The 21,517-nt window shown below is 37.5% G+C and overlaps 1 protein-coding gene across 5 annotated transcripts; it reads right to left on the reverse strand.

Moving 5' to 3' along the window:
* Nucleotides 1–1,972: 1,972 nt before the first annotated feature.
* Nucleotides 1,973–21,454, reverse strand: pxnb (paxillin b). 5 transcript variants are annotated; one of them, XM_047823061.1, is made up of 14 exons: nucleotides 21,249–21,454; nucleotides 10,579–10,778; nucleotides 9,716–9,801; nucleotides 9,494–9,636; nucleotides 9,110–9,296; nucleotides 8,900–9,023; nucleotides 7,354–8,586; nucleotides 6,683–6,946; nucleotides 6,098–6,514; nucleotides 4,771–4,917; nucleotides 4,372–4,545; nucleotides 4,119–4,200; nucleotides 3,872–4,020; nucleotides 1,973–3,759 (listed from the first exon to the last, which is right to left on the reverse strand). In XM_047823061.1, exons 1-14 carry the CDS (start codon nucleotides 21,259–21,261, stop codon nucleotides 3,493–3,495), a joined length of 3,486 nt encoding a protein of 1,161 aa, XP_047679017.1. In that variant the 5' UTR covers nucleotides 21,262–21,454; the 3' UTR covers nucleotides 1,973–3,492. The 5 variants fall into 5 exon arrangements, with proteins under 5 accessions (XP_047679017.1, XP_047679016.1, XP_027022706.2 ...); XM_047823060.1 differs by having other exon boundaries at nucleotides 8,888–9,023; XM_027166905.2 differs by lacking the exon at nucleotides 21,249–21,454 and adding an exon at nucleotides 15,526–15,666 and having other exon boundaries at nucleotides 8,888–9,023.
* Between the last annotated feature and the right edge of the window lie 63 nt (nucleotides 21,455–21,517).

The raw sequence follows: 21,517 nt of genomic DNA on the forward strand, positions 1-21,517 counted from the left end.
CAAGAAGTTTATTCCAGCATAGCAGTGACAAAATACATGGCGACTTTGGGCTCGTCGGAGTCAGAAGGAACACAAACCCAGAGCAAATCCTGCTCACACATTTTAAACTGCTTTCCTCTTTGTAGTTTAAATGAGATTCTACTTTCAATGTGTATTGAGAGTAGGATCTGAGTGTCTCCCAAATAGCTGGGTCACACCTTGTTATTTAGCCAGATGTCTTTAAATGTTAATCACGGTCAAGTATACCTTGTCTTGTTATTGTTACAATTGTTATCAGTCAAATTGTCACTTTAAATGGTAATCGCAGTCACGTAAACCCTTTATTCATGGTGATCCTTGATGTCCTGCTGCCATTCCCATATTTATAAATGAATCAGGTTTATACGTTTAGAGTCCTAAACGTATTACCTTATGATACTTGAACCTTTTTAGGAATGAGCTCTTTTAGATGTGTACCTTGGAGTGGAAATTTGGGTGCAATTTCTGTAATTTCTTACAATATGAATACAGAATATGAACGATCAGTTATGTACATGAAGTGTGGGAGTGCAAATAACAATATTGTGCAATATTATGCTTTTTGTACAGTATATAGCAGCAGTAGTGTGTGTAATATATACAGATGATTTGATGATTGACAGTTCTGATAATGCAGTACTTATAGATATGAATCAGGAAATATAATTATGGTGAGTTATTAATCAGGGTGATTGCCTGGGGAAAGAAACTGTTCCTGTGTCTGGCGGTTATAGTAAACAAAGTTCTGTAGCGCCTGCCAGAAGGGAGGAGCTGAAGAATATAAGAATTAATGAGATTTGTAAACAATGTGGTCATAATATGTAAATAATGTCAATCTGTCCAAATGGACTGGTGCTTAAATTGCTCCAACACAAACATTGGCGTGATTCTGAGGATGTGTTCAGACTGGGGTGTGGATTTATAGAGGACACAATTGCACACACCTTTATCCTGCCCTGGGAAGGTGTTGAGGTCACCGACTTTTGTTTTTGGTATTTTTATTCAAAACTCTTAAAAAAAAAAAAAAAAAACCCTGTGCCAACAACTGCTGCTGTTGTCCTTGGCCAACCTGTTCAAAGTCAGGTTGTTAGTCAATGCTTTCCTTCTTTTTCAGGACATTCCATTTGTTGTATTGAAAATTTCATTTTCAGCTTCAACATGACTTGCATTCAAAGACATTATTTGCTTAATGTAACAGAACACACCTGAGCAGCAAAAAGTACTTTCGCTCACCAAAACTTGGGTGGAATGTCATCAAAAACACCATGTTGTATCTATATCATCTAGATGAAATGTGTACTGTTGTAAAAAAAAATAATTTGTGTATCAAATTTTGTTTGTTAAAATAACTAAGCACTTTTTTGTTTCTGTGCAGATTTACATTGAAGTGTGTTGCTATCATTGCCAAGGCAAACACACTAATGGATACATTAATTAGTGCTCGTGATTTGGAGAAAAAACACCACTACAATTATGCAACATTTTAGGACACATTTTCAGGAGGACACAGTTACACACACAGACAAAATTGTTGTAAGCCTTAAAGTTTAATGAAAATCAGATATTGCTTTTGAATTCTGGTTCATTAGAAGCATTTAAAAACAAAATATCGAAACTGACCTGGACAAAAATGATGGCACCCCAGAATAGATTGAAAACAATTTGACCATAGGAACATGTTAAACTAAAGTGTGTCCTGCAATTAGCAACATACTTGTCTTCAAACATAAGTCATTCTGCCTATTTAAAGGGTGAAAAGTAGTCACTGTGTTGTAAGGTATCATGGTGTGAGAATGAAATAAAGAAAGAAAGACAGAAAGAAAGGTACACCCACCCAGCCACCCACCCAAAGCCCCCCCCCACACACACACTTTCAATTGTTAGATGATCCACTGCCTATTCTTTCCCCCAATTCCTGAAACGTGAAATGAAAAATGGCTAGGATTAATCAAAATGCATGACATCAAAGCACTTTATTGGTAACTATGTATTTAGCCAGATATTACTCAGAAAAAAATGGCAGTTATTGAATATAATATATACCTGCAGTTTCACATTTGGTAACTGAGAGACAGTATATGAAGGCCCACTAAAATAAACTAACAATATAAACAAAGAGGGAACTATTAAGCCCACTTTCTGAAAGAAAAATCACATGCTAAAACAAAAAGGGAAAACAATTAAAACCAGTGTCATAAATAGGATCTGAGGCATATGAACTATCAATATTAGCACCTAGCTCTCAGAAGTACAAGAAGAATGAGACAGGAAAGATCTCTGAATTATCACAGCATATCAATTACAATTATTTTTTAATATATATTATGTAAGGAAAAGGCAATTTTTGAAGTGCAACCTCAGACCAGTGATGAAAATATGTATTAGAGGATAATGTATACAGATAAAATATTTTTAGCTGCTGGTAATTTCATACATGCATTCTGACCTTTAAAATACACTTTTTTTGGCAAGCAATTACTTTTATACTTCTGAAAAATATAATACCCACTTTTATTTTGGGAGGAATTATAAAACTGTTATTATATGTCTAATGTTTCACATTTCATCCCTCGTAGCCCATTCTTTTAAATGTCTCAGTGACACTTGAGACTTTCACACACACACACAAAAAAAGGAACATAAGGCCATAACGCAATACAGCAGTTAACATTGCCCAGAATTGTCTCTGAGATAGAAAGAGTGACATTCTTATCCTTAAGCCAATCATATACTGTGTTAAAAGTGATAGAATTTACACTACATTATCACAGCTATTTTACTTAACCACCCATGATTTGCTTGAAGAAATGGTTTTAGAGATTATTTAAATGGAAAAAGTAAAAAAAAATTAGGACAAGTTTCCAAAATACAGCAAAGTATTTTTGAGATGTATTTAATGATTTCCCTTGAAGAAAAACCCTGGCTTATAAAAAGAGTAGGATAATTCAATTTCTACAGGAGTTTACTTGAGTGACTATGAAATCCACAACATTTATCAACACACAACTCTTATTTAATATATGTAGGTGATCATGGCTGGCTTGTTATAGGCTGGTAATTGTTGGCACACCAAGAACATCATTCTCCAAAGAAATGTACATATTAGGTGCTACAATATTATTTTTGGCACAATTGATATACTCAATTTCTGATAGAAAACAAGGCACTGAGCTCAGTAATATAAATCGCTTCTTGCAAATGCTAAATACGTTGGACAAACTGTTGACCATACATCCAAATATTACAGTGACCACATTTTGCCACTGTGGCACCACAAAGCATTGTTTCATAGTGAAAATAATTTCACAGGTCAACTGATTCAAACTTGATGCAAAGCCACATTCCTAAAACAAATTTGTTCACACTCAACCAGTGAGCAGATATGTGCACACAATACCCCCCCCCCCCAAATTAATCTTGATACGCATCTTCAAAACACTCTTTTGCTGCATATACAACATACTCAGACAGTGCCTAACTGAAGAGTTTGATGAAACAACCATGGCAGTACGGCTTGTCATTCTGCTCCTTGAAGGTGCCTTTGTTGAGCTGCTTGAGGCAGAAGGCACAGACAAAATGCTCAGGGTGGAACTTCTTTCCCATGGCTGTGATGCACCGGCCAGTTATGGGCTTCTGGCAGCCAGAACAAAGAGAGCCACGTCGTTCATGGTAGTGAACCTCACAGTATGGCTGCCCATCATGCTCAAAGAAACTGCCATTCACAAAAGGGGTAAAACACTCCTACAGTACAAAGGAAATCAACATCTCATAAGAATTTGTTACCTCTATTCCACATTAACAACTTAAATTATAGAGTTTATCAGTCATGCAGTCATAAGGCAAACACACATACCCTACAAACAAAGCACTCGGGGTGCCAGAGGCTGTTCAGGGCAGATATATAATTTTCCAGGATGGCACGGGCACAGCCACCACACTTGGGGGCAAACAGGTCAAAGTAATCTTTACGGCAGTATGCTTTGCCATCTTTCTCATGGAAACCTAAACACACACAGAGACAAAGAGAGAAATAGAGAGAGTGAGAGTCAGCACTGTTGCAAACCAGGTCAGTGCATTTATTGAAACAATATACTACTCACCCTCAGGTCCAAAGAAGGCCCCACACTGAGCGCAGAAGAAGTGTTCTGGATGCCATGTCCTATCCAGAGCAGTCACTACTTTCTGCAGATGAGAAGGGCAAACATTTTCTCAGTATCTCTTTTCTACAAAATCACTCTCTCATATTCTACATTACATTTTTCCTATTAATTATAATTGAATTCTTCTAATTATAATTGAATTAATCTGTTGAATATTTGAGTTCAGTGTACTAGTTTGCAACAATATTCTCACATCCAGAATGGGACCATTGCAGTAGTAGCAGCGAGGAGAGAAGAGATGATGGTAGTCCCTCTCACAATATGGCTGTCCATCACGCTCAAAGAAGTTTCTAGAACCAATCTCCTCCTGGCAGTGAGAGCACACAAAATGCTCCGGGTGCCATGTGCGGCCCATGGCAGTTACTACCTGTGGAAGCAACATTTTACAATCATTCTCCATCAGTGTGTGCAGCATACTCTGTTTATAACTTGTGAACTTTATTACACTGCTGATAAACTAACAATGATCTATTAAGTGACAATATTCATAGATATACATTGTACATTTTATGGGTAAATAAGTGAACAGACCATGAATTGTCTAATCACTAATATGTACAGCATGTACAGTCAGAGAAAATGAGCTTCTCACCTGGCCAACAATAGGTTTACAGCAAGCTCCACACACTCCTTTGGCCACAGTCTTTACACCCAGTTTATGCAAGTCAGACTGCAGGCTACCCAGCATGTTGTCTAGTTTATTGACCTGTGTATTTGGACCCTTTCCCTGAGCCATGATCTAAAGAGATAGGAAAGGAAAGAGATTTAGTCAGTCAATAAACATCCTGATACTTTAAAATTAAATAGACTTTTGAGAAGTTTTTTCTGTGTGTCTGTTTATTGCAAAAACACAAATATGGGGAAATTCTGCACATGAAATTTCTTCTAAAGCTTCCCTATATTCCGCAATGACATTAAGCCATTAAAGATGAATCAAGGAATCAGTTTTGTGCAAACCCGGGAAAACAATTTACACACAAAATTCTGAGATTGACAAATACAGGCTTCTCTGAATTGAGAACTCTTTTACATGTACCTTAACCACAAGTAAAGTTTTAAAGTCTGGTCATGCATATATGTTTATTTATAGACCTTATCAGAATTTATATTTACATGATTAATTCATTGAATGTTGTTGAAATATTTTAAGGTCATTCAAAGAGTTTAAAACATCTTTCATCTTTAAAATTGTTTTGCTCTAGCTATTTAACAATTATAATGATCAAAGTCTGGCAGTCATCATGTGAAAATAGTACACATGGTAAGCAAGGTTTCAGACATCTTTAAGCAGACTGACTCATTATACCCCTGATTTTGTTAAACTTACCAAACAAGATTTCATCATAGGCCAACAAGGTTATATGCAATTCCAAACATTTTCTGCCTTAAACATACTTTGACATCTCTACTTAAAGAAAAAGTGTAATTCTGCTAAAACCAGAGTTTAAAAAAAAAAAAAACAATTTTGTCCTGGGGTTTCCAGCTCAACAGACATTCATTTATTGCCCAGAAATTCAAAGATAGTGTAACAAAGCTTTTCATACACTCTGGAATGTAAACACACATACATAGGTGTATACATTTTTGCCATTTATTATTTTAAATAAAGTTATAGATTATTTTAACAGGAATTGATCAATAATCTATAACACATCCTGCAGCTGAGTACATAGGATGCACATTTCCATCAATTAATCTATAGCGCCACACACGGGAGGACGGTCTGTTTTAAGCTGGTCATCCTTCCACATCTCTCACCAAACCTGACTAGATTTATGTAGTAAAACAATAAAATGAAAAATTAGTTTGAGATTTAGAGATTTGAGTCTCATGGATAATCTGCAACATTAAATATATTTACAAACAATTAAATTAAATAAAAATTAATGGTCCTTGCAATGGGCTCTCCATGCCTGCACCTGCATTGGAGAGAAGAAGATATCATGTTCCGTCTGACAGCCCACAGACACCAGCACTTTGGGATGGACAACAGGGGCAGGCGAGAGTGACTGAGATGAAGGTGTCATTGAAGCAGGGTTTGTCAGGAGTGAAGGAGGTTCTACTGGGCCAGGAGTAGGGGGATTTTTTTGGACTTGAGGAGGATCACATTCTACAGGGAGTTGGGGAGGAGGTGTGGATTCCCTAGGAATTTGAGAGGGGGCAGGAACAGGTGGAGACTGGGTGGGAGGAGGGGGAGGTGGAACTGGTACAGCTTTTACTGTGGGCCTGGGCTTTGGATCCACGGTTGGGTGTGGGAGGCGGGGGGCTGGGGAGCTGGCCTGGGGAGTTGATATCACCTTTCTTTGTGGAATAGGAGACTCAGGGGGTATAATAATCTAAAGATAGAGGCAGAAAAAGAATACAGGAGGAAAAGGACAAAATGTTAATAGAGAAAGACTGATGAGAAAAAGCAGTAACAGGTCAACAAAGAGGTAAATGCAGAGTATTTAAAAAGAAGGCAAATGTGTGTACTCTGAATTGCCCAAACTGTTGCACACATCTACCTTATCCACCTCCCTGTTGTGGTTGTCTCGCAAGCGTTTAGGATTTGACATGACAATAACACCCTCGGTCAGCCAATCATCTGGTTGTTTCTTGGGGCGTTCCTTGCGAGCAATTCCCAGCTTGCCTTGAAGCTCTTCTATGAGACGATCTTGAGAGTTGCATTTGTGGTAAATTACAGGGCCCATCTTCCTGCGAATGATGCCATCCCGATACATGGGATGGACGTTGGGTGTCTCCTTTGTACGTCTGATAACAGACTTGATCTGAGCCAGGGTTAAAGACCCTGTCAGTTGATTTATACTCAAATGAAAAAAGCATGCAACAAACAGTGGTCAGAAATGGTGGCTCAACCACAAATCAGATGCTGTTGTGGAGGAGAGGGGACCTTCAAGCAAGTTTAGGCAACCGTCATCATCACAGAAAACACATAATAGAATTATTGCATGGTAGAATATGTTAAACTATGACTATTTTAATGCTGTCAAATACAGAGCATGAAACCATGTGTACAAATGCTAAATAGAGCGGTGATACACATGCTAATGTTCTTCATGCTTAATTCACATGCCAAAACACCAGACCTTAACACACAGTGCACAGGCAAACAGCATTTAAAAAAACAGCAACAATCCATGACACTATCCTATTGCTGTACTGAAACACTCCATACATGTCCAGATGCTGAAATCCTATCCATGGTGTTGAAGGGATGTAATGTGGGCAGGTCCATCTGGGCATCTGGTGTTCCAGGGCAGGAGGAAGGGGTAAGGGAGTCATCCATCCAACTAGCCTCAGTCATGGGAGTCATGGAGCCATCGGCTCCATCATATGACAGTTTGAGTTCCATATCGGCCCAGTCCAGAAGTTCACTCCGAAACTCAGACTGGCTCTCAACAAGCCCATCTCCCGCCTCACTCTCTGTGTGCATGTCCAGCTGCACCATTCTCCGGTCCACTGAAACAAGTGTCCCATCAAACACTTTTGTGTGCTCTGCTGAATTCATATTACAAACTAATGTGGCCCCATTTTGTGACTCAGCCTCAGGCTTGCTGAAGTTCATTGTGAGGAGATTATCCAAAGCATCATCTAGAGAAGGCTCCAAAGCTGGAGCCTCAGGCTTCATAATGGAAAGTGGTCTTGTGGTAACAGTGACTGATTCAGGTAGCTTAAGTTCACTTGAGGTCTTGGGCACTGGTACGGTAGAGATAGGAGGTGTGGTGTTAAGAGAAAAAGGTTTAGGAGATGAAAGGGAATGTATGATGGGTGATACAGATTTAGATGTAGAGATCACAGATGCAGCAGCATTGTTAGGCTCTGGACTGGTCACAAGACAGTAATCAGTAGAAGCTTGAATTAATAAAGGACTGTCTTTTTTTGAGGTCTTCGTATTTTCAGGTTGACTCACTGGGCTTTGAGATTTAGCAATAGGCACATGAAACACTAGAGTTGATTTAGTCTGACTGCTGGGAAGCAGACTCTCGGGATTGGCAGATATATGCTGTTGATTACCAGGGCTTGTGGTAGACACCTTTGTGGTAGTATTGCTGGTCTGGGACAAAACCATATGTGACTCCAGCTCAGTGCTCAGCATGGAGACAGAATCACTGATACCTGGGTCTGGATGTGGATTTGAAGTGGGGCATGGAGAATTGGAAAGGACTGAAGTAGTAGAGTACAGGGCTGAAGGGGCAGATTTTAGTGCACTGGTCTGCAGGACAGTTTCATTAGAATCTTCCACTATGTGTAGCTCTGAGGGGATGGGAGGGGAGGGCAGTGGGTTATAGCAGTTTGGCTTAGAAGGAAAACTTGGTGCTGAAGGAGGAGAATGAATTTCAGCAATGGCAGAGAAGCTGATTGACTGATCAAATAATGTCTCAGAGTTTAGGGAGGCCATACAGCTTGGCTAGAAGACAACAACAGGGAAAAGGGAAAGAGCAGGAAAGAAAACAAATTAAAAAAAGAATGTAAAAAGAAATATTTTATAAAGCCTGGAGTCTGGATGAACGGACTAGCTGACAAATGTTAAAATCACCTGAGCTAGGAGTTTGAGACCTTTGTAAAAGGGGTGGGTGTGTGGAGTAACTAGACAGATTGAGAGCAAGAAGAGTGCCTATTTAAAATAGGCACCACAAGGAACTTTCTTCCATACAAGTTTAATTCCTGACCTTCCACCAAATAACCTGTATGCACAAATATGCACTCACATTGCTTTGCACCTTGAAATCAGATAAGCAGGCCATGAGTTCATCCAGCTCTCGAGTCGCAGACGTGGCCGACAATCGACCCTGTTGCTCAGAGGGTACATCCAAGTGCCCCTCTGAATGAAGTCCAGATGCAGGCCTGCAATTATTGTAGCAATTAAATGTGATAAAAATGCAGCAATTATAGTATAAAATAGTCATCTGTGAAATCTGTGAATATCTTACATTGGGGCAGGTATAGAGCATTCCAGTTCATTCAGTAGGCTCTCCACAGTGGGACGTCCTTCTTCTGGCCCTCTGTTCCCATTACCAAGAGCTTTGTCTGTCACAGCAGGGGTAATACCTGAGTGTGCTCCATTTTCCTGGATATAATGTGCAGAACTGGAAGGAGGAAGTGGGGGAGCTGCATCTTCTGCATCAACAAAAGACAACACATTACACATATGACACCTACATGTTCTTACTCATTAGCATGTTTGTGAAAACAACATGCTACAAACATTGTTCTAAGTCAATAAGTACAACATGCCATATAAAGAAATCTAATCCAAGGCTTTGAGAATCGTAATCTATGTATCTGTGCTCCTTTTATTGGGTGAAAGAACACACCTGTGCTGGTGTAGGATGGTGTGTTCTGCTGAACAGCATTGAGTTCCAGTAGCAGGCGATCCAGCTCAGACAAGTTGCTGCCCAGTGCAGAGCTCATTGCTGTGGCAGAAGAGTCTGATGGTGTCTTTTGTTTGTTGGGGAAACTAGAATAACAGTTGGAGACGGGAAAGATTCAGCACTGTATAGAAACTGGCAATGACTATCTGTGGTCATGTAACTGACCTGTAGACGTGGTCCTCTTCTGTATGAGGTAGTGGTGGACTATTGCCGTCTTGAGACAATCTACTTTTTTGTGCTAAGCCAAGAGACTAAAGAGAGGATTACAAGGCAAAATTCACTTAAAATGATTAAAAATAAATATTGTAAGCCTACAATATGTAAGCAAGATAAGTATTACTGTCAACAGAACAGAGAGATCTGCAGATATCTGTGATAAGATAACTTTTGGGGTTTTTTTTTAATTTTCTCTAATTGTTTCTCTCCAAAAACACAAGTACTCAGAGAATGTGCTAAGATGAAAAAATATGTTTCAGCTTCTTCATGTATTTCATTTCTTTAAAAAAAATGAAAAAGGTATGAGGCCAGATTAAAGGAAAAAAAAAGAAAGGTATTATGAATGCAAAGATTTTTTTTTCTAATTTAGTCCATTTGAAGGGTCTTCAATCTTATCTGCTTGGTTAGTATGAAAGCCTGTCTGTCTGTCTTTGTGGATAGACTATGAAATGAAACTGTTCATATAATAATAATAAAAAAAAATAAATTCAGAGAGTAGTTCTACCTCTCTCACAGACACCCAAGATTGTATAGTGCCTCTCTAATCAACGCTCATCAACAATAATGCTCTCTTGGTTACTAGATCATGGATAGTTGTGGCACTGCAATCTCCAAACAGGATGAATGCTTTTGATGTAATATTTTGATGTAATAAAGTAAAGTATTTTTTTGAGGACACAAAAATGTTATTTACCCCGGAGAGATGCATACAGCTGTATATTTTGCAACCAGTACTTCCATATTGGGTGTTCAAGAAAACAGGCAGTTAGCAAATACATTCAGGGCTTCTTTTTGTACACTTAACACTTAACCTGTTGTGAGGAGTGGTGAGAGTCCTGTTTTTGGAGAGTCCCATTCAAAGCATCTGAAGATGGAGGAGGGGGCACAGGAGGAGGGTCATCCTGGTGCAGGCTCCCGCTACTGGGAAAAGAGTAGGGCGTTTCGTCTGGGAGAAACACTGGACACTTTGAGATATTAGCAGTAGATGACTCCAGGTCCGCCAGCAATGCGTCTGCATTAAAAAAGGATTTTGGAATCTGATCATTAGCTAAATTTAAAAATTAATTAACCTGTGAAAAGACAAAGACTGAAACCACAGAACATTAACACAGTGTATTGATGCAGGTTTCAGTAATGGAGAGCAATGTGCATGTTAATTCACACATTAACATTGTTCAACTTTGGGGAAAGATAGCACTTTGACTTGATGGGCCAAGCTCATGAGAAACAAACAAACAAACAAACAAACATATATACATACATATATACATACGTGTGTATATATACATACATATATACATACGTGTGTATATATACATACATATATACATACGTGTGTATATATACATACATATATACATACGTGTGTGTATATATACATACATATATACATACGTGTGTGTGTATATATATATATATATATATATATATATATATATATATATATATATATATATATATATATATATACACATACATATACACACACATGTATATATATATATATATAAAGCAGCCACATTTGACAGGTGGGAAGAAACCCTAAAACCCTCAGCTTTTAATACAGATTTTAATACAAGCTAACCCTGAAGCTGGACCAACTTGGCATCAGCACACAACTCCGCAATTGGACTCTGGACTTCCTTACGAACAGATCACAGTCTGTTCGTCTGAACACTGTCACCTCCTCCAGTCTCACCATCAGCACTGGGGTTCCTCAGGGATGTGTATTGTCTCCACTACTATACTCCCTTTTCACCCATGACTGCATACCTGTCTATACCTCAAACAGCATTATAAAGTTTGCAGATGACACCACAGTGGTAGGCCTGATTGAAGATAACGATGAGACAGCATACAGGGAGGAGATCCAGCACCTAGTAGCATGGTGTGAGGACAATTACCTGGAACGTAACATCAAAAAGACCAAGGAGGTCATTGTGAATTTCAGACGTGCTGGCAATCACACTCATCCTCCAATTCACATCAACAGAACTGCTGTTGAGCGTGTACCCAGCTTAAAGTTCCTTGGAATACACATCTCTGAGGACCTCACCTGGTCTCTGTACTCTTCCATCCTGCTCAGAAAGGCACAACAGCGCCTATATTTTCTGAAGAGACTTAAAAAGTCCCGCCTGTGATACAGGATACTGGAGAACTTTTACCACTGTACCATTGAGAGTATCCTCACAAACTGCATCTCAGTGTGGTACAGCAGCTGCACAGATTCAGACCATAAAGCCATTCAGAGGGTGGTGAAAACCGCCCAACAAATCAATCATCGGTATTGAACTACCCACCTTGGAGAACATTTTCAAAAAACGCTGTTTGCAAGGGGCGAGGGGCATCATCAAAGATCCCGCTCACCCCAACCATGGACTGTTTACACTTCTCCCATCGGGCAGACGCTACCGTTGTCTCAGAGCCAGAACAAATAGACTGAAAAATAGCTTCTTTCCTGTGGCTGTTTTTGTTAACAATCACTACTATGCAATCATGTACTGTATGTATATATTCATAATGACATTCCTTTTGTACAGCTATATCCGTCATACCACTCCATACTGTATCATACTTATATATATATATACACACACACACACACACACACACATATATACACATACATACATATACACACACACACACAGTATACATACATTATATATATATATATATATATATATATATATATATATATATATATATATACATACATTATATATATATATATATATTCATAATGGCATTCCTTTTGTACAGCTATATCTGTCATACCACTTCATACTGTATCATGCTTATATTAAAAAAAACACACACTATATTTACCCTTATTCAGTTACATGTACATATTACTACACCTTCTGTATAACCTCATACCCTCATTTATTAAACTGCCACTTGTAAATAAGCTATCTATGCACGTCTGGTTAGATGCTAACTGCATTTCATTGGCTCTGTACATGTACCATGCACAATGACAATAAAGTTGAATCTAATCTAATCTAATCTAATCTAAAAGAAGGGCTTATTCAAATTGCTTCACAGAGAATGGGGGAAAATTTGATCAAATGATCTCTGATTTCGACTGTGGCATGATGGTAGGTGCCAGACATGATGGTTTAACTATTGCTGTAACTGTTGTTCTCTTGGTATTTTCACTCACTAGTCTCTAGTGTTTACTAAGAATAGTACAATAAAAAATAAACATCCAGTGAAAAACAGATCAGCAGACAGAAAATCATTGTTGAAAGGTGTCAACAGGGAATGGTCAGATTAGTTCAAGCTGACAGAAATACCACATTAACTCACTACAACTGTGGCAGGCAGAAAAACATCTCAGAATGCACAACACATCAAGACTTTTAGATTTTTTTTTTTTTTTTTACACAAAAGTGAACAGGGGAAGACTGGAAAACAGTTCAGGCTGTTGAAGGTGGTCTAATGGTGTTAGAAAGTGCTGGATGTTTTCCAGTGGATGCTGGAAAATTATATTATTTACACATTTATTTTATATTAAACACAAATGTCATTCTGATAATATTGAACTGAAACTCGGAATAAAATATGCTGGAGGTGGGACACAACAGGCCGTTACAACACAATGTTTCTGAGAATTCAACTGGACACACCTCCCAGTATTGCAAGTATCCTCGCTTTTTATGTTGTCTAATGAAATACTAAGAGAAACTGCATTATTACATGAAACAAAAAAGCAATATCAGTGATTGCCTTAGAGCTGTGAAGGTGTCATAAGACACAGACACTAAATTGTCTTTGAATGTACATAACATGCCCCTACCAGACATGAATTCACAAAAGATACACAACAGCATTTTTTTTTACCGGAGTACAACACTATTTCAAAGTCTTACATTATGTAGACTCTCATAGATCCATATTAATCAGTTAAATAATATTCATGTTTTCATTATATTGGAATAGAGAGGTGTAGTGGTAAAGTCCATTTAAGAAACACAAGAAAACATTTTAGAAATTAGCCTATTTCTTCTTCTTCTACTTTCGGCTTTTCCCATTAGGGTTCACCACAGCGTATCATCTGTTTCGATCTAACTTTATCCTCGGCATCCTCTACTTTTGCACCAAATAACTGCATAAAATCTGCCTATTTAAAAATATGAAATCAAAATAGTTCTCTACTCAACTCTAAACAAAAAGCACATTAACGTGACAACTATTCTTACCATATAAAAGTACAAAATAATAATAATTAAAATGATTATTGTCAGTGATTGTCATTATGCAAGTTAGTAGTGTATAATGGAGTAGTTAGGTACAGTACCCATGGAAAATGTACCTGGGGCAAACAAAATGCAGTTTTCATTCTTCTTTTATTAAGCAAGTTTAGAGTCTTTTGTAATAACCTGCTCAAGGTGTTGAACAATGTTGGCTTTCCAGTGAACAGAGAGCGTTGTGTTTAGGCTAGAAAGTTAGAGTTTACTATAATCCGACTAGACTTTGTCGGGTCTCCTACATGCAACTGTGCATCCCCCCCCCCAATAAAACCATGCTTAGTTGTATGTCCAGAATGATTGCCCCCATACAGCTTCTTCCATCTCAGCAAGAGTATTTTTATAGAGATTATTCAACATTAATTACACATGGTCAACTAATTATGTGGCTTCTAATTAATTGCACCAAAACTAATTCAGGGATTTCACACAAAAGGGGGTTAATACTTGTCAAAACTTTTACTTTTCACAATTGCAAATAATGGAGATGGATATTAATGTCCCTGGTTAATATTTATTGATATTTTTAGACTGTAAAACTCCAACAAGGTTAAAACTTATGAATCCTTATGCAAATCACTGTAATTGGTATGCAAGTTAGTACTAAGAAGCTAAATATCTGTAGTCATTTTAGGGAGTGCCCATCAACAACACACCTAGAAAGAACCTGCTTGGTCCTAATAAATAACTGCTCAGTAAGTAAATCATAAGTGTGTATAGAGGGTTGGGCTATATAGCATATATGTGTATAGAGGGTTGGGCTATATAGCATAAAACAAAGAAACAATTGTTTTAGAAGTGTTAAATATTAAATGGAAGACAGAAGTTACATGGTTATGTAGTAATTATGTGACAGTAATCACATATTTCAGGCTGTCTGCTGCCTGTCAGGCTGAGAAAAATAAAGAGAGAAGAAGAAATGCAGAGAGAGAAGAAGAGAGGGAGAGAGAAACTGGCAGTCACTTATAGCTGTTATCTGACATATTAAAGTGTGTGTATTTAGAGGTGGGAAGACAGCATGGGTAGCTAAAGACTGCAACAGTTAAGGTTTAACACCTTACATCACGGCTATATGCTAACCGGGGCATCAGACATCTGAGCCTGTGCCACTGTTACTCAGAGTTTATGAGTGCAAATCCCAGGCCATATCTAGAGGTGTGGTGGAGATTACTGATGAGTAAGTTTGAAGAGCAAGTCATCACATGAAAATACGACTTAGCAGAGTGCAGTGTTGCACTTTCATAAAACAGAAGAGAGAAAATGCCTGTTTAGATCAGCAGTACAGACTAAGCTCTTATTAGGAAAGTAGATATAACAGAAGTTAAAAGGAAAGTTTAGAAAGACAGAGCCCCTTTCTGATTATGATTTTCACATTGAACAAACTTGTAGCAGAGGTATATATATATATTGCCCAATGAGTGAAACATACACACAAATGAGAGAACATCAATATCACATTTTCTATAGCTTCTAAATATGTTTAAAAAAAAAAAAAAACTTACTCACATTTTTTTCTACATGTATAACTCAAAAGTTTTCCAATCTTTTTATCCACACCTCTGTCAAAGAAGGTAATCGGAGTGTAAAAGAGAATGGTGTGTGTGCTCGTATGAACAAGAGACCGTACATGTGTATTAAAAGGAATGCAATGCAGTAGGCGGGACAATGAACCCAGGGGACATTAACCCACTCTTGACCCAAACCTGTCTACTTATGTTTCAGCTGTTCCATTTTATTTATTTTATTAAGACTTAAAACATGTTAACAGCCCATTTCAATTAAAATTAAACAGGATTTCCATAAATTCAAAACTAACTAAAAACCATTTAAATATAGACATTGTGTGTATGAAAATAATAAAATATACATGCTCTGTGTGTTTATGTTAAGTGCTATGTCTAACCCTTGGTATAGAACCACGTGAACATATAGCTTAGCTATTTTAAGGATCAACATGCATGTGAGTGTAAATGAGCTGAAACTACACAGTGGTAGGCATGCTCAGTCATGCTGTTAAATGCTAGGGAAGTACTGGCTTCATTCTTTCTCTCAGTTTCTTTCCTTTATATTGGTGACCTTAGGGGGTGATTAATAATTACATGGTTCAACAAAGTCTCCATAGTAACCAAATACAGATAAAGATAACACCTAACCATGGCAGAACAGAAAAATCTCAAATATGGACATCAGGTTAAATCCATATTTTCATTGTATGTTAAATGAGAATGAAAAACAGCAAGAATGATCATTTGTTTCTATAATAAAAACCTATAACTAAATTACATCTAGAGACTGGATTTAAAATCCATATGAGAAGGATCACTGAATAGAATACAGTGCAAAGTTCAAATGTTCCATTTTACCTGCCACATTTGATCAGTACATTAATTGTATTGGGATACAAAAATCTACAAAAGCCTGAAGTATAAAGCATATTACTGATTTTCCATATCAAACATCAAATCAAACATTACACCACCAGGAATGTAAAACACAGGACTTCCTGTTTAGGTCATACTTTTCCTACCAGTGGTTAGGTCAATATTACATTAGCAAGATATTGGCATTAACAGCATGTAATGTAATTTTCCATATTTAACTCATTTAATAAGACTGATTTAATAAGCCACAGCTTTGTGTATTCTGAGACAACTATCTAGACCAACTTATGTCTTTACTGTGTTATGCCAAGGACAGAACAGGAGGAGGCAGTAGTATGTTTCAGATTAAAATAAGTGAAGAGACATGTAGGGCTGTTTATGGAGAATCATGTGAGATTTCTAGTCTAAATGTAAACTGAGCCAAGTGTTAAGACAATCTTGATATTAGTAAACTATAATGATAAGGAGGGGAGAAGAATGAGCACACATTGCTTGCCCACATCTGAAAGAACTGAGAAAATGGATGCTTTATCTTAAGAAGAAATCTGTTTATCTGCATAAGGTTTGGCCAAACAAGCAGAGGCAAGTACTTGCAGGAATACTGCTGAGCAAAGTAAACATGAATATACAGAAGTTCTGCAATTTAATAAAAAAAGGTTAGGGACGACATTAAATGTAGGTTTGTTTTTTTTAGAGACCCCTTCAGACCCAAAATGAATTCCATGCATCCCACTGCAGAAACACCAAAGAAAGGAGCAACAATGGAGAAACGTAGAGAACTGTGGACCAAGCTGTATTACAAATTCCGTTTTACAAAAAAGACAAAGTTCATCTGTGTCAGTTTGCAACCATGACTTTCGCCCACCTAATTATAGAAAAACAGTCAACACATTCACTGCAGCCTTATACAGAAAGCCTACTTCTGTTTGAATACAGAATAAAATGTATTGTTAATCATTCAGAAATGCTTTATATGCATATTACATATTTACTATGAAGTCTCACTGAATACCTGAATCTTTTATTTTATTAGGATTACAACTATTTCAACTCATTCAAATATGAAGTGCGTTGTTATTATATTAACAATCATGACTTTTGCAAAACGTTGGATAAATCTCTGCTTGCCAACTGCAAGAATAAGAACGTTTCTTTGAACCAAGCTCTTCCACTCAGTCTTCCATGTGCAGTGGACATGTAGCTACAAGTCAGTGAAGACTGCCCTGTTTACTTGTACACACCAGAACACCCTGCATGAGAAATACTAGACCGACTATATTTATACCTGTGATGCAAGTGAACTCGAGAATGACAGAATTTAAGATCCCAACTTATGGCTCACATGAGAACTATCAGCAGAACAGTGAGTCTAATAATTATATGCATCTCTCTTACTAAAGGGGGAGGCAAATAATGAAGGAAACAACTCAAGGGACTGTGGGACAGGAAAGAAAAAATGAGCAGGAAGGCAGACATTTAGCTTTTATCAATAACATCGGGAGTTGAGGTAAATGCAATAGACATGAGCTGAATGTCTATTCAAGAAACTGAAAAAACTCTCCAAGTCTCATGTCTTCTACAAGCGAGGCAGAAAAAGTCAACACTTCCCTGAAGATGAATCAGAGCCCAAAATAAAAGCTCTCCCTCCCACATGGACCTAGGCCAAGCATACAGACGGGGGAAGGGAGGACTATTCCACACACACACACACACACATACACACACACACCTATAACTATCTGTGGATTGACACATTGGTTAAGTCCATTCTGTTAAATATGGACATGTTCCAAGCAGATGCCACAAACACTGTTATATCTGGCTTTTTCAGTTTAACTTGCACACAGCTTACTATGACTACATTGGAACATTTGACACACAATGCCTTAGGGTGGGGGTCTTTTTGTTTTAGTCATGTGGTAAGAATTCTGTTCAAACTCAGAATAAAACTGGAACATCCAAGGGCATCAGGAAAACAATAAACACTGTGTTATAACCAAGACACATGGTCAAGAAGAGGGGGAGAGTGTGTTCAGAAAGGACCTGGGAGAAGACAGCAAGGGAAAAGAGAATAAATTACAATGTAGACTTTACTGTCGACTTTAATCACCACACAAACCATATTTCATATTTGTAATTTAAAAGAGTTTCAAAAAAGGAACATACAACTAACTTCTATTTTATGGGATGGGGCAAGTCGTTACCTAATGGTTAGACAGTCTGACTCGTAATCCTAAGGTTGTGGGTTCGAGTCTCGGGCCGGCCACTACTGAGGTGCCCTTGAGCAAGGCACCGAACCCCCCAACTGCTACCCAGGCGCTGCAGCATAAATGGCTGCCCACTGCTCCGGGTGCGTGTTCACGGTGTGTGTGCACTTTGGATGGGTCAAATGCAGAGAACGAATTCTGAGTATGGGTCACCATACTTAGCCGTATGTCACTTCACTTCACTTCACTTCCTCACTTCAATTAGACTGGCTGAGCAAAATGAAGGATAGCTCACTGACATCAAATTTCCCAGATTTCTTTTGAGCAATTCAAGCACATTTCTTGTACCAACGTAAACATTTAATATGATGAACCATCCTTCGTTTAGATTCTAGAACTAAATATGAACATAGATGTATGGGAAAACAAACACAGAACTACAGTATTAGAGTCAGTATTAGTGTCTGCCTGCTAAAAAAAAAAACAGCAACTTTATGGTCATTTGTAGTGACAAAAGGCTACATCCTCTTTCTGCAGTTTCCTGAAAAATTGGCAGTGAGTACTGAAATCAAGACAGGTGCAAACCAGAGGTCATTTAGCATGAATAACTTTGGCCACTAAGGATACAAAGAATGCAGCTTAGTCAGGAAAGGAAAAAAAAACACGGACAAGCAGTAAGCAGCATTTAAACTATGGAATGCCAAGGGTTAATAAGTAGCATGGACAGTCTGAAAAGCAGATTTGGCCCAGGCTAGAAGGATCATGAAAAATAATCTTAATTACAGAGTATTGTGAAACAAGTGTTAATATGCATGTTGAAAATGAGTGAGCTGTGTATTGGTGCAACACACCTGAACATTTGACAAACATTGCTTTAGAGTGGGGGGAGGTCTTCTTGTTTCAGTCATGTGCCAAGATTTCAGTTCATACTCAGTCTAGTAGGGCTTTTAGGATCATTTCAATATATTTCAATCATATAAGGATCATTTAAATATAAAATCCATGTGCTTTGTTCGGCCTAGACAATGTAATGCAGTGAAGTACATAAAGCAGTAAATACAATATAAATTCATATAAAATTATATAAATCAAGGTTTATCCTGTAAATGTCAGTTAAAAATGTAAAGAAAACAGTACTGCATCACATAAAAAAATTAAAATTCAAAGAATCTTTAAGATTAGACTTCTATCTTAAAACAAAACTGACAAAATGTAATAAATGCTTGCTAAATCATCTTTTTCCTTTTAAAAACAAAATTAAGTAAAACAAAAACAATCCATTTTCAATACAAATTTTCTTTACTATAGATGTACAGGTTTTATTAATCTATAAAATAAGCAAAATAATCTGTCTGCTCATCTGTTTATGTTTCTGGAAAAAAAATATATATATATATTCGCACACATCATACAAGGACAACACTAAGGTGACAACTGTTAAGCCCTGAATATGATTTAGCCAGACACGAGAGCAAGAGATAAACTTAATGTTTTGGGCTATGCTGGTCATTTTCTAAGAGTTTACCTGTACCATTCACTTCATAAATTTGAAGTCCAGCGAGGAGTGGAGAGACAAGACAAGAGCAAACCAACCAAATATAATTTGTTAATACAATTTATTTATAAAAAAAGACATTTGTTTAGGCAATATTGGTTATATTAGAATGCTGACATACAAAATGTTTTACTTATACATAAATGCATGTACCAGTATTGCAATATTTAACATCCATATTACGTTTTTGTGAACAAATGTTAATTTCTAATGTCGATTTTCAGAAGAGACTGCCTGGATTTCTTTTAAATAAGTATCCAGTTGTGTGTGTGTGTGTGTGTGTGTGTATACACATGAATACACACACACGGACATACAGAGGGGTAAAATATCAACAGACTATATGGAAATGTAGAAATGTAACTCGTTTTTTTAAGGGATGTAAAAAATTTTGTGTAAAATATTTTCTTATACAAAATTTAGAGGTCATTGACAAGAGAACATAGTTAAAAGAAAATTAAAATATTGACTTGTAAATAATGAATTTGTTACTATTCTTAACACGTCCATAGCAGGGAAACTAGATTTGAGGTTCTACATTTTCCCTTAAATGAGCCTTTTACTAGTGTTGGACTGGTGAGTTTTGTCTCTCACAGTTAGTTAAGATAAAGATAACAAATATGAAGAAAGCTGGGATTTGATTTCGAAAACTCTGAGAGCAAGAAACAAGATCGTAATAGTAAAACTTAGAGTCAAACGTTGTTTCTTTTAACCATTAGGAAATCCAAACCTCGCTAATTTGACGTAGAAACGGTGTATTTGTATCTGAATAATTATATTTTTAAATGTTTCTTAGACCAGCGTGTAAAGCTCTGTCATTCCTAAACTTAGCTAAGCTAGCCAACAGAGTGGTAACGCGAACGAGCTTCTGCTTTCAGCTCGAACTGAAAATCTAACCACTTTGGTTAACAGAAAAGAGAAAGCCACACACTGACGAAAATAGCTAGTTCACTTTAAAGCTAGTTTGTTAGCTACACACGAAGTAGCACGTTAGCTCTTCCCCATTCCACCCACACTTTTCCGCTATGTTCTTCCTCCCCACCCTATAGAAAAAAATAAAGGTATGCAGAAAGAAAATTGCCTTACCCAAATCGTCCATGTTGCGCTAAACTGTTCTCTTGTTCGTGTCCACGTCCCTAATAGAATGCGGAGAACTGTGACCTTTTTTTTTTCTTAAACAAGTTGTGAAGTTGTTGTTCCTCAAACGCGCAGGTCCGGGACCGACATCAAAGAGATGAAATTCACAGAGCGCGCGCGCCCTCTAATGCACGCGCACACATTCTAAGACCTGCCTGAAACACAGAACAATCAGATATTAAGACAATCGATTTCCTCTGCTAAACCTTCGAGCTTTG

This window comes from Tachysurus fulvidraco, chromosome 14 (assembly GCF_022655615.1).
Source record: "Tachysurus fulvidraco isolate hzauxx_2018 chromosome 14, HZAU_PFXX_2.0, whole genome shotgun sequence".
Classification (NCBI taxonomy): domain Eukaryota; kingdom Metazoa; phylum Chordata; class Actinopteri; order Siluriformes; family Bagridae; genus Tachysurus; species Tachysurus fulvidraco.

Excerpts from the sequence above, each read along its gene's own strand:
- pxnb (XM_047823060.1), bottom strand. Across the intron at positions 9,802-10,578 it reads CTCACCACTCCTCACAACAG|TCTCTTGGCTTAGCACAAAA; the intron begins GTTAAGTGTTAA and ends TCCTCTCTTTAG. Across the intron at positions 4,201-4,371 it reads GCAATGGTCCCATTCTGGAT|AAAGTAGTGACTGCTCTGGA; the intron begins GTGAGAATATTG and ends TCTCATCTGCAG.